Source organism: Fusarium proliferatum (assembly GCF_900067095.1).
Source record: "Fusarium proliferatum ET1 genome assembly, contig: FPRO_scaffold002, whole genome shotgun sequence".
NCBI classification, from domain to species: Eukaryota; Fungi; Ascomycota; class Sordariomycetes; order Hypocreales; family Nectriaceae; genus Fusarium; species Fusarium proliferatum.
This window is the reverse complement of record NW_022194791.1, coordinates 312,754-326,115: the sequence shown is the minus strand read 5'-3', so window position 1 is coordinate 326,115 and position 13,362 is coordinate 312,754. Positions and strand designations below refer to the sequence as shown.

Sequence of the window (13,362 nt, the reverse complement as noted above, 5' to 3'; positions counted from 1 at the left end):
ACTATGATTGCCAAACAAGGATTAAACGGAACTCGCCTCCAAATGCTACCTTGATCATCCAGAGTGGATTATGCCTGATGCTACACCAACAGCATCAACAAAAGACATTGTTTGGCTGACATACTCCGAGACAGCACAGCATCTTCTCCACTGTGTCTTATGCAACAATCCCTTTGTTCTGCTGGCCAACCTCGAGATTCAGTGCGAGGTTTTAGTCCAGAGTGGGGAGATAAGCAGCGATCTACAGGGAACCTCTTTTTTTCCGCCTCGTGTATGTAGGGGCGTCAAGCACGTACGCCAAGGGCAGCGATTTTGTATACGAGAGCCCCACGAATCAACCAGAAGACTCAAGACCACTTGGCCAGGCAACATGGCAGGGGCTGCAGATCACCAAAAAGCCCCCCCCCCCCCTTCATCAGTGAATTCATAGGTAGGGAGTCAAGGGAGTACCGGCACGGCAGACCACTGAGACAGCACTACAGCCCGCGTCAGATCATGACCAGCCAAGTACAGAGCTAACGCAGGTGTGGTCAACGTTACCCCGCAGGCTGACTCTAGTGACTCAAAAAATTACGGGTAATACGGTTCCTGTTCCTGAAAGGTCGTAACCAAGCGGCGTGTTTTGATTAACTCTATCTAAAAAAAACGGCGAAACGCTCTGGTAGCCTATCGGACGTACTCGAGCGGCTCAACCAAACGTTTTTTTCCCTGCACCGTGCACCAACCAACCGTAATAGACGAACACGACGTGTGCTCCGTCACATCCGAACTTGTTCATACGGTCGCACGCCAACATCGTGATCTTGAGCATGGATGTAATTTATTATGGATCCTTTGTGAGCCGCCCGCAGAAGGAGGTCCACCGTACAAGTTTACCCAACCAACCCTTTTTTCCTGCTGCTATTACATCACGTTACCGGGATCAACTATGGAGAAGAGCCCGTATTTCTTTTCTGGCCTTACAGGTACATGCGCAGTTGGGCCGATACGACACGAGGGAGCCAAGATGATAAGATCCTGGGGTGTTTTGTCAAGGGGGGAGGGGCCAAACACCTTGCATCGAGTATAAGAGTCTTGGGTGATTCCCCCAGAAATATTTGTTTCCGGCTCTTTTCTTCACCCACCTTTCGTTTAACCAACCGCTTCACTCGTTTATAGCATTCGTTAAACAAAATCTATCAAGATGCGAGGTCTCGTTATTCTCAGTGCGGCTGTCAGCCTGGCTAATGCTGCCGTTGTCGAGAGGCATTACCCTGTTCCTGGACAGGAGGAGTATCCCGCTGTCCCTGATACCGAGTATACTCCCCCGGCGCCTGGAAACGGTGCCTACCCTCCTCCTGCCGTCGAGAAGCCTTCCACCAAGCCTTCTAACGAGTACCCTCCCCCCGAGGCTACTAAGCCTTCCAACGGTGGTGCCTATCCTCCCCCCGAGGAGACCAAGCCTGTGACTCCTCCTGAGGAGACTCAGCCTACCGGCGTTTACCCTCCTCCTGAGAAGAGCACCGACGTCTATCCTCCTCCCGAGAAGAGCACTGATGTCTATCCCCCTCCTGAGAAGAGCACCGACATCTACCCTCCCCCCGAGAAGACCACTGGTGTCTACCCTCCCCCTGAGGAGACCACCAGCGCTTACACTCCTCCTGAGGAGACAACTGACGTCTATCCTCCCCCCGAGGAGACAACTGACGTCTACCCTCCTCCTTCCGAGACCCAGCCCGAGGAGCACAGCTCAACCGAGACTCCTTACCTCCCTCCCACCGAGACTCTTCCTTCTGCTGAGAGCTCTACTGAGACACCTTACCTTCCTCCCAGCGACACTCTCCCTGCTGAGGGTACCTCAACTGAGACTGGTTACCTGCCTCCCACTTACACGAAGCCTTCTTACACTAAGCCAACCTACACCAAGCCTTCGTACACCAAGCCTGGCTACCCCGAGACCTCTAAGTGGACCACCTCAACCATCTACACCACTCAGGTCCAGACTGTCACTAAGTGTCCTCCTGAGGTCACCAACTGCCCTGTTGGCCCTCACGTCACCACCGTGACTATTCCCGTCTCAACCACCATCTGCCCTGTGACTGAGGAGCATCCTTCTTCTGTGTACCCTCCCCACCAGGAGACTACCAAGTTGACCACCTCCACTATCTACACCACCAAGGTGCACACTGTCACTAAGTGCCCTCCTGAGGTTACCGACTGCCCCGAGAAGCCTCACGTCACCACTGAGACCATCCCCGTCTCTACGACTGTCTGCCCCGTGACCGAGACTCACGTCGTTCCTCCTGTCCACGAGACTACCACCAAGCTGACAACCTCAACTGTCTACACCACCAAGGTCCACACTGTCACCAAGTGCCCTCCTGAGGTCACCAACTGCCCTGAGAAGCCCCATGTCACCACCGAGACCTACGCTGTGTCTACCACCGTCTGCCCTGTGACTGAGACTCACGTTGTCCCTGTTCCTCCCAAGGAGACTCAGCCCATCGTTGTTCCTCCTCCTCACCCCGGTAACGGAACATGGACTCCTCCTAAGCCTCAGCCTCCTAAGGAGTCTCACCCCAGCTACCCTCAGCCTCCTGCTCCTCAGCCCCCCAAGGAGTCTCACCCCAGCTATCCTCAGCCTCCTGCCCCTCAACCTCCTAAGGAGACCTACCCCGCTCCCCCCAAGGAGACTCAGCCTGGCGTCACTCCCCCCAAGGAGACTCACCCCGCTCAACCTCCTGCTCCTCAACCCCCCAAGGAGACCCAGCCTGCTCAGCCTCCCGCGGAGTCTCACCCTAGCTACCCTCAGCCTCCTGCTCCTAGCAAGCCTGCCGAGACTGCTCCCGTTGTCCCTGCTCCTAGCAAGCCTGCTGAGACCTACCCTGCTCCTCCTGCCACCACCCCCACCCAGGTCACTGCCGGTGCTGGACGTGTCGGAGGTAGCGTCGGAGCTGCTCTCTTCGCCGCTGGTTTTGTCGCCTTCTTCCTGTAAATAATTTGACTGCTCACACGGAGCAACGAGTATATGACGGTTTGGAGATATATACGTTGCATAGTACATGCACCTATTACCTGCACCTATTACATTCTATTAGATAATTTCTTAGATTAATCAATTTACGGGCATGAAGCCAAGTAAAACGTTTACTGTGCAATCATGTGATTTCTTTTCTGGATACGAGCGTGATAAGGAATTGGGATTTTAAGCTAGAGTTGCTCAAGCAATTCCTTCTCCACCTGTGTTTCTCTTCCTCACAGCACCACCGAATCGCCTCCGTCGACTTGAGTGACTTCCAATGTCGTTTGCCTCCCTCTCAATTCTCGGTCCGTTTTGAACCCCAGGCTCTAGCTTGTTCCACCAGTCGGAAACTTTATTGATCTTCCACGCCAATATGATAGTTGGAACAGAGACGATAGCGGTTACACCAACTGTTTGACAAAGTCAGCGTTGGTTCCTAACTTCGCTTGTGCGTGGGACTCACAAAGAATAGGGAAAAGCCACCATCCTTGATACTTGAGATCACCAGATTCGTGGGGAAAACTGGAGACATCGAGCGCGAATAGAGATGAGAGAAAGGACAGCGGAAGCTGTGCTCTCTGGTAAGCGGTAGTTACTAGTTAATTTTTGCTGGTGCCACTTACGAATATGATTGTCACGATAGTGAAAATGAGTATGCTGTTAGACTGCCGCGCTGAGTCGTTAGCTTGAATCCTACCGAACTCGGCTTCTTTTATGCTGGCTTGTTTCTGGCGCAGATCAAGCAGTAAGTTAATCTGTAGCTTGCATCAGTTATCCGTGAAGTGAGATTTCCGACTGGACTGAACCCACAGAGTCATGCGCTGTCTCTGCCTCTGCTATCGAACCTGCCAGATCGTGCTTGGCATCCGCTGGTGTATACAGATAATAATAACGAAGTTTGCCATTTGCCGTGTAAGAAGGCAACATCTGTTTCCAGACAGCATCTTGGTCATCGGCGAGCGTGCTGAGTATCCGAAGTTCATCTCGAAGATCGCGTATTTTTTCCAAAAGGGTAGTTTCGGGAGAGATGATGTGGTATGGATTTGATGGCATCACCTTGACTGCATGTCCAGCTCGGTGTGTAGACTCGTGTTGCTGTCCTCGCTCTGCCTCGAGAGCCTCATGGAAAACCTTGAACAGTTCTGCTTCGTCATTTGCCTGATAAATCTTTAGTATGTGAAGCTGTATATCTATCACGGCGGACTGAACCAACCACTTTTCGAATGGACTCTCGAAAGACATCTAGTGGAGTCTTTAGACCAACTATTGGCCACTCGAAGAACCCAGTCGTGATACCTAAAATCTGTTCGATGAACATATGGATTGATTGGGGCTGTGCAAAACGGCTTCGTGTCTCGCCACCTGTCAGGTTTTTCCTTATAGTTTCCACCAGAAGATTGTCAGGCTCCTTCTCTGTCGTGGCTGTAATGAGAGTCTCTAGGGATAGCTTAGTTGCCAGGAACAATATGCGCACTGGTTAGACCTACTCTCATCAACGACCCAGAGCCACAATTGGTCTACCATTAATATTCGACGACGTTGTCTACCAGGCGTTGGATCATAGGAACTGTTGTTAGTAGCTAAGGTCTGCTTATTGCCAGCGTCAATAAACTTAGACAAGACCTGGTCTCGATCCCTTGTATCTGTGTCGGTGAGCACCGAGTAGTAGTACTGATCCAAGGTCATGCGGCTGTGGTTGATTCGTCTCAGTCTGCGGCTCTGAATGGATTCGTCAATTCCTTTTCTTTGTATGTCAGATGGATCTTTGTGGCTGCTACTGCTGCCCTCATAGGTCCCGAAGCCGAGATATGGCATCTATGCCCAGCTAGAGTCAGCCTATACGCACAGATGGAGGTTTAGCTGGGTGTATAGCATACATATAAGGCCAGGTATGGCATGTTCTGCTTAGGCCTCGGCCCTGCCGCCGAATTGTGCAGTGGCTTATTAGTATACTTGATCTGTGTAGAGTTAATAATGTGATAGACGGTTGCGACTCTAAAATAACACAGCCATTGTGTCAATACATACAGCGCACCGTGGTTTCATGTAGCTCCCTCCTCCTCCAGCAGATAACTCAGTCCAACTGGAGTTGAAATGCTGCATCATCAACTCATGGTCCATTTCTGAAACACCCGAGTCGTGTGACAGCCGGTTGGCGAGGTCCTATACATGATGATGTGAGCGACGGGGTATATGACAGCGAGGTGTCAACAGCTTACTCTCATAAGATGCATCTGTTCATGAATAATCCGTCAGTATCGGCAAATGACGGAAACAAAGTGTGTCATACCTCAGCAACGGGTAAATGGATCCAGCGAAATAGCAGATCGAGGGCTGCGTGGCTCGAATCGCTTAGCGGTGGCTCCTCTTCATGTAGTTTCTCTCCAATTTTTGGGAGTGATTCCTTAAAATCATGAAACCGCTGAAGTGGATGGTGCCTTTCTTTGCCCATCAAGCCAGTTGGCCCTTCATCATATATGATCTTCTTGATGGTCTCTTTCTTCTCTATGTATGCTCCACAGGAACAGGTGTCGATGATAAGGCCATGCAAGTTTAACGTCTCTCCTAATCCCTCTCGACATTGTGGCAGTTTCGGGGGCCTGTCGTCATTCGGATTTGCGATGGACCTCAGATTAGGCGGATTGTCTCGAAGTATATCGTTGATCTTTTCATGGACGGTCCCTGGTTTAGATTCGAAGATAACCCCAAGCGCTGACATATCCATCGAAGAGTAAGCCCCGTTGGACAACAACCACCAGACTGCCGTCGCTTGGGAGCAGCGCACTGCTAGTTCGAGAGTAGTCATCTGAGGATCAGGCTCTCGCATGCACCATTGCTCTAGTAAATGCCTCAGGGTTTCTTCGTGTCCTGGCTTCTCGAGTCGGGCAACTACCTCCAGTATCTCAACCGCCTGTTCCTCATGGGTCCTTAAGTAATCCTTGTCGACTGTGCCCAGACATCTAATCTCTTTCCAAAAAAGGTCCCTGACTGCTTTATGTCGACCCGACACTGCCATAGAAATCGGGGTATTGTCCCAGGCATTCTGTTGCATGACAAGCCTAACCTTTGCGTGGGCAGTCTTGACGGTGCATCCTGTAACAACTAATTTGAAGAGCTCCTCTGCTGTTGCGAGGCTGCCAGAGACAGCTGCACAATGCATTGCAGTGATTCCATTTGTTGCTATCTCAGAGACGCCAGCCTCAGAAACGAAAGGGATGACCCGAGAGCTACTATGTTGAGCAGCAGTATGAAGCCAATTAGCCTTTTCTCTGGTCTTCTGTACAATGGAATTGTCGATCTTGATGCACTCTCGAACCAAGGAAGGGTAGTCATTAGCGACAGCCCAGTACATGATCGTGTGCAGGTCTTCTTGCGGCGGGTCTCGTAGATGTTCGAGGCCTTTCAAAATCGCTTTTCCGATGACTTCCCTGCTTGATCTGGGATCTGTAAATGCCCGCTTGTTCATAGGATTCGAAGGAAAATAGGTTGCTGTTCTTAGCACTTGTAGCATGATGTCGAAATGTCCTTTCATTGCTGCATTAAATAATGGCGTGTGGCAGTGTCTGTCAAAATGAGCAACGTCACTTCCTCTAGAAATAAGGATTTTAACGTTTTCTGAATCACCAGCTAGGCAGGCGATTGACAAAGCAGTCCCTCCATGACGGTGAGTTTTGGTAGCGTCGGCGCCACGGTCAAGCAACATAGCAATGACTTTGTTATTCTTTGGCCTTTTGCAGGCCATAATAAGCGGTGTAACACCTGTACTTGAGCCGCATTGGTTGACGTCTGCCCCAAAGTCAATCAAGATCCTGGCCTCCCCTAATTTGCCTTCAAGACATGCACTTGCAAGAGGTGACAGATCACCATCACTTAGATGATTGATATTTGCTCCACCACCAACAGACAGAGCTACGAGATCTGCAAAATCTTGCAAGGAGCCTCCCTTGTTTTCTAGCATGCGGTGAATGCAGTTATAGCCTCTCTTATCAGTATCCGAGAGGGACGCGCCTCCTTCCAGCAGCAGAACTGATAATCGGGAATCCAACCTTTGGCTTGCGTAAAGCATTGGTGTTGCCTTCCCGATATTGGACCTTGCATGGATGTATGCTCCTTGTGACACAAGAGCCTCAGCAGCTTCGAATGACCCTGCGATGGCAGCCGCGCAGAGTGGTGTGAGGCCACCCTCCCCGTATGCCTCAATGTCTGCTTGCTTCTCCAGGAGCCATGGAATGACCCGGTGATTATTATTAAAAGCTGCATGGTGCAACGGCTGATTTCCTCGCTGGTCTCTCAAGCTAATTTGCGTCTCGGGTCCCTGGTTCCAGAGAAGTTTCAGCAGTTCCAGGCTTCCGCGGTAACACGCGAGGCTGAACGCCGTGTACTTCCTATCTGTTCGGAGCTGAGAATTTGCCCCGTTCTCTAAGAGAGAGATAACAACGTCTGTGTGGCCACTTCTGGATGCGTAATGCAAAGCAGTCCATCCCCATACGTTTGCCCGATTGATCTCCGCTCCATGAGATAAGAGAACCCTGACAGCGACCAGCCAGCCATATTGAGCCGCGAGATGGAGTGATGAAATTCCAGTGCTGTAAATGGGGGCATCGATGTTGGCAGTGAAATTGGATAATAGCATGTCGAGGATAGCAACTCGACCGAACTTCGCTGCAATGGTCACTGGAAGGACCTGACATTCTATAGACCCTTGGTTGTATTCGACCTCATAGCAGGTGGCGGCATTGGTCAAGAAGCTGTTTTGATCCAATAATCGTTCAACTTCTTCAATATTATCTGTTTGTATAGCCGACATCAAGTGAGATTTCAGTGTTTTGTGACCCTCTGGTTCAGTCTCGTGTTCCGGCATAGAAACCTGCGACGGCCGAGGACCGGGTATGGAGGAGCCCGACGGATTGCTTGATGCCATATTCTCTTTAAAGTGGTGAAAAGTAAGTTTCTAACGATGCATTGACAAGTGTTCCTGCCAGGATACGAATAAGAATGGCAACGGGGTGGGTGATTTGGCGAGAACACTGAGTCCTCCTTTCCGACTGTAGATGAAGGGAAAGAAATTGATCTTGCAAAGAATTTTGGCCAGCACAATAAACCAAATTCCTCGTTCAGCTGACCAATAGAAGATGACCAGCCCCGAGTTGGCTGTGGTGCGCACTGCATACTCACAAAGCGAGCTGAAAAGACCCCTGTTTGTGCTTAGCAAATTCGACCAAAAGAGATTGGCTTGGGCCCCTAACTGATCATGCATCGTGACAGGGGCTTCTCTCGTCCAATGATCACACTGATACTGAAATCAGGCTCAGGGATCTACAGCCAGCGGGTTGAACCGCCGTTAGCGTTGTGCCTAAAAGCTGAAGAGATGTGTGCATTTAAGGGCTGGTCGTAATTGAGATTTCTGAAGAACTGCGCATTGTGTGGTTGATGCACGGCTTGCGAAGCGGTAAGAAAAATCAGCATAATGAAGATAATAAAAGAAAAGTTACACCTAAGCTTATTAATAAATTCATTCAAGAAACCCTCTAATTACTTCTGTGTCCCTCGATATATCTTGGAAGTATTTGTGCCGTTTCTTAATCAGACATTATCGTAGACTCATCCCAGCGCTCCATACTGACATGTCCCGCCCCCCTTAGCTCATGTTGTTCAAGCGATGACGCCAGTTTATCGTCCTGCCCCCATAGTAGATATACCGGATCGAGGAAATTAAAAACCGCTATAGCCACAACCATAATGGCTCCGTCTAAACCGATGAAGTAACCTTCATGGGTGATCAGGTAGCCACTCCAGCCTTGCAGAAGCTCTACAGTTCGGTAGATACTTCGAATAAATATCATGGTCAAGGATATAAACACTGCTGCCAAAAGCCAAGTATAAGCCTTAGGCAAAGCGTTGCCATCAGATAGGCCCTTCTTCCTCGTCTGTAAGTAGGACTTTTTGACAAAGACTCTCCTCATGAAGTCAATAACTAGAACAGCGAAAACCACCATGGCTGCCATCTGGAACACAATGCCAGCGACCTTTTATCGTCCTTATTAGTTACTGTCGCTTCCCCTCTACAGGACAATAAAGGATTATGGGGCTTACCATGATATTTGTTCCCGGCTTTGTATCACCGTCAATCTTGTCTGACTCAGTAGAGGCCATGGCTCCCCCAACTGCTTGTATGACGAGTGCGATAATGTCGCAGGTCAAAAAGACAATTGCGTACATCTTAGGGCCAAGAACTGATGATTCGCGACCAAGACGGTTGATAAGAGCACCGAGTATAACGTAAAGTCCCGCTGTGATGAAAGTTGGAGCGATGATGAGAGTCGTAATCTGCATCAAGAACGCGTTGTTGTTGTATGGACATTCGCTTGACCATGTTCGACCAGCCCAACCAATGACTTCGGCTAATTCATGGTTATCAGTACCTTAAATACTCTTGATTATCCATGAGATCATGGAAGGTCAGTTTGACATACTCAGAGCCCCGACTGCAAAAGCAAATGACGTCCATTGACGTTTCCTAACAAATTGGACAAAGTGGCCGAAAAGACTTAGACCGAAGAGAACACAGAATGCAATTCCAGCACCCAAGGTCGGGACGTAGCCATAGGAAGTATCGAGTCCTTCTATCAAGCTTTGACATCCCGACCTCAGTGTATCGAGTTGGTCTTGAGTAAGCGGTCCCGACGCTTCCGTGGTGTTGGACATATCGAAAAAGTAGCTCAGCGTTCGCTTCGGTTCAGGCCGTATCGAGGCTATGAATTGCAAGTCGTGGTTGAGCTAAGGTGCAAATAATGCTCGTAAATAATGTATTTTCTCGCTATCAAGGATGTTGCTTGCATGAGGATGTGATAGAAGATAATGGGAGACATTTTGGTATAAATATGTGGTCTGATCACGTCAATACCCACCCGGTGTCCGCGGGAGCCCATTTTCAGCCAGTTGGGTGTTGATGTTATATTTAAGAAATGGCATAAGATTTTAAAACACAAGTTCCGGGCTTCCCGGTTGAGGAAAAATTTCGATGGCTGACTGTTCCCATCCGCACAGAGGCCTTCCAGTATCATACTGAACACATCCTAAGTTAGTCAATTGAACATTAAGCCTTATCAAAAATGAAAAATGAAAATATGGCGTTGGTTTTGAGATATGCGCTATGCGAGCCAACCAGCGATGTTGTCATTGATGTTGTTATGTGGAGTTTAACAACATGCTCTGGCAAAATGGGATGGTCAAATCAGCCGCTTATCTAATGACGTTGCGAATCATCAATCGCCAATCATAGTCCTTATATGATACCTATGCAACATTCTACTGGTAGCTGATTCTCCCTTGCTTGATAGCCGGTGATATAAGCTTTACGCATTTAACACAAGAGATTCCGTGTACCCGGTGTGCCGTTCTGTCACCTTACGTACCGGACATCGAAAACCGGTATGAGCTGAGAGCTCTGACGTAACAACCGGAGCATCAGATATCAGTGGGTACGTCATCTGGTGAAGATTTAAATTCCAGACAACTAATGGGATTCAGCGGGCATACATATCGCTTTCAATAAAGTTTTAGGTTACCTGGATAATTCTTTATGCAATATTATTTCTTTCTTTATTAATTCGTTAGTGCTGCTGGTGGATCTGTCGTATTTTAAATTGAGATTTATCGAGTCTATCTTCCGAATTTTCGATATGGGGGTCTAAGCATGAAAAAATATTTTTGCCATAGCCGCTTAGTCAGGTAAAAACAAAAAAATCACTGTACAGTCACTGCGCAGAGATAGTTCATCGCCTTTAAGTATATGTCATTAAGCAATATGTAGTAGAGTGAAAACGTTAGTATGTTTTGCAAGACCTGGACCTCCTCTCCGTCTTCTCAATCCTGATTGAATGACATCTGTAAGTTCGATCTTTGAGTTTTTCTTATTAACTATCTGAGACTAAATTCAGATTTGAGCATAAGTATATTATTATACTAGGCCCTGGAATCATCTCTTCCAACTTACGGTATAGGGTATTGACTCTGTGATCCTTTATCTAAATGGATGCGATAATGCAAGTCAACTTTGCAGGTAAATAGGATATCGCCAGTGACAAACTGAAGCTGGGATCTCGTTTCTAGACCTTGCAAGGTCAAGCTAGGCAGTGTTCCAGGTGAGTGGACAGGGACAGGGTACAGGGGCAGGTTAACCGCGTACAAGGACGCGAGCCCGCGTAAAGAATTAGGGGCGATCTCTTGGCAATGAAACGTAGATCTTCAACAGCAAATGGCTACACAAGCCTTAAAGAAGTTTATACCTAGAACCGCAAGGAAACTTGGTAAAGGGGCATTATACAATTATGGTAACATTTCCTCAAGTCTTTATGGCATCGAGAGCTTAAAATTGCACAAAGAAAGATTAACTGACAGGACAAAGCAACTCAACAGAGTATTTGCCCAAGAACTCCCACTTTCCGATACACGAAACTACGAAACACAGACTTGCATCATTTCCCCTGAGTAACGGATGCGAAAACCCTCCAGTCAGCAATATCGCAAGTCGCAAGACCCAGAAATAAGCTTAAGCAATTAGTTCGATAGGCGGAAATTCTATTAAATTAACGTCTCAGGCCTTCCACGTGCATCAACAAAACATCAGACGAACGTAACCAACTCAGAAACAATTAACCTTGAATGTTGAACTGAAGCTGTAACAGTCCCCGGAGCTTGGGCCTATTACCGCGCGCTTGGGGCCGGGGCCTTATCCGAAAAAGGCGTGCGGCTCCACGAAGCTGAGACGACGTGCTTTTCCACCACTGTGAATTGAGATGCCTCTTGGCGGGCGATAACGAGTCTGTCGATCACTAAATCCGATGAAATATGGTCAAGAAACATATATAAACGTGAAACTCTTGTCGTCTGGTTTTGTGTTTCTTCAGCTTAGTTTCTCATCTCAAGTGCAGTGCATTCACTCTTTTTTCTACATTCCATTCCATTCTTTCTCTTCACTGTGTGAAGCTGGTCTATTACATTCTTTCCCAAAATCTTACCTGACTTTCAAAATCTTCACCAATCCCTTCTTTTCCAATCAATCAACATGTCTTTCAAGGTCGCTGCTACTCTCGCTGGCGCTTTCGCCTCCGTCGCCCTCGCCCACGGCACTGTCACTGGCATCAAGGTCGACGGAACCTACCAGGCCGGCTACGACCTCAGCTCCTACTACAAGGCTCAGCAGGGCGGCGAGATCCCCACCATTGCTGCTTGGTCCGCTGAGAACCTCGACAACGGCTTCGTTCCCCCCTCCGACTATGGCACCTCCGACATTGCCTGCCACAAGAAGGCCGCTCCCGGTAAAACCTCTCTGTCTGTCAAGGCCGGTGGTACCGTTGAGTTCCAGTGGTCTGCCTGGCCCGAGTCTCACATTGGTCCTGTTCTGACCTACGTTGCCAAGTGCTCTGCAAAGTGCACTTCTGCTGACCCTGCTACTCTCAAGTGGGTTAAGATCGATGCTGCTGGCCTTGATGGAACCTGGGCTGCTGCCGATCTCATCAAGAACAACAACACCTGGACTACCACTGTCCCTGAGACTCTTGCTGCTGGTAGCTACGTCTTCCGACATGAGATCATCGCTCTTCATGGGGCTGGTTCCAAGGATGGTGCCCAGAACTACCCTCAGTGCTTCAACATTGACATCACTGGTTCTGGAACCGACAACCCTGAGGGTACCTTGACCACTGAGCTCTACACCGACTCCGAGCCCGGTATTCTCTTCGATCCTTACAAGGGTTCCACCACCTACGAGATCCCCGGACCTGCTCTGTACGGCTCTGCTTCTGGCACCAAGCCTACTGTCCCTGAGACTCCCTCCAACGGAACCATCTCGACTCCTGCTCCTTCTGCCCCTACCCCCGTTGCTCCTACTCCTGTCGCTCCTACCAGCCTCGTCACCTCTGTCGCCGCCGCCGCTACTCAGGCTGCCGAGGTCCCTTCCACTGAGGCTCCCGTCGCCGAGGAGGAGGGTACCAAGGATGGTGCTCTCCCCAAGACTTTCACTCTCGACACCTTCATTGACTGGCTCCGATCCAAGAACGGTGGCTCCAAGAAGGCTCGCCGCCACGCTCGCCAGTTCTAATTTATGTGAGATACGCTTAGTAGAAACTCGACGTGTTGATGGAGGAAGATCGATCTTTTGAAAGGTCAGGCTTATGTTATATGTAGATAATAGTGAATGCGCTTGCAGAAGTCAAGCCCATGTACAATATCAAAATTCAGACACTCTCGAGCAGTCATTTGAACGTGATGTTGAATGTTACTACTGAATGCATCTAGTAGTAATACATAAGTCTAATATTTCTCTGTAACCCTAAGAAGTCCGAGATCTAAATTGTTAA

The 13,362-nt window shown here is 48.9% G+C and overlaps 4 protein-coding genes across 4 annotated transcripts; 2 read left to right on the top strand and 2 right to left on the bottom strand.

The window, feature by feature from the left end:
• Positions 1-1,183: 1,183 nt before the first annotated feature.
• FPRO_03741 (uncharacterized protein) lies at positions 1,184-2,974 on the top strand (the record flags this gene model as incomplete). Its single annotated transcript, XM_031226013.1, has 1 exon — positions 1,184-2,974. The coding sequence occupies one exon, from the start codon at positions 1,184-1,186 to the stop codon at positions 2,972-2,974; it is 1,791 nt and encodes a 596-aa protein (XP_031076592.1).
• A 225-nt stretch (positions 2,975-3,199) lies between these two features.
• FPRO_03742 (uncharacterized protein) lies at positions 3,200-7,922 on the bottom strand (the record flags this gene model as incomplete). Its single annotated transcript, XM_031226012.1, has 10 exons — positions 3,200-3,411; positions 3,465-3,579; positions 3,625-3,756; positions 3,812-4,159; positions 4,215-4,438; positions 4,489-4,816; positions 4,879-4,959; positions 5,030-5,164; positions 5,221-5,235; positions 5,292-7,922. 10 exons carry the CDS (start codon positions 7,920-7,922, stop codon positions 3,200-3,202), a joined length of 4,221 nt encoding a protein of 1,406 aa, XP_031076591.1.
• A 658-nt stretch (positions 7,923-8,580) lies between these two features.
• FPRO_03743 (uncharacterized protein) lies at positions 8,581-9,706 on the bottom strand (the record flags this gene model as incomplete). Its single annotated transcript, XM_031226011.1, has 3 exons — positions 8,581-9,027; positions 9,095-9,402; positions 9,475-9,706. The coding sequence occupies 3 exons, from the start codon at positions 9,704-9,706 to the stop codon at positions 8,581-8,583; spliced, it is 987 nt and encodes a 328-aa protein (XP_031076590.1).
• A 2,362-nt stretch (positions 9,707-12,068) lies between these two features.
• Positions 12,069-13,103, top strand: FPRO_03744 (uncharacterized protein; the record flags this gene model as incomplete). The annotated part of the gene is made up of 1 exon (XM_031226010.1): positions 12,069-13,103. The coding sequence occupies one exon, from the start codon at positions 12,069-12,071 to the stop codon at positions 13,101-13,103; it is 1,035 nt and encodes a 344-aa protein (XP_031076589.1).
• Positions 13,104-13,362: the final 259 nt, after the last annotated feature.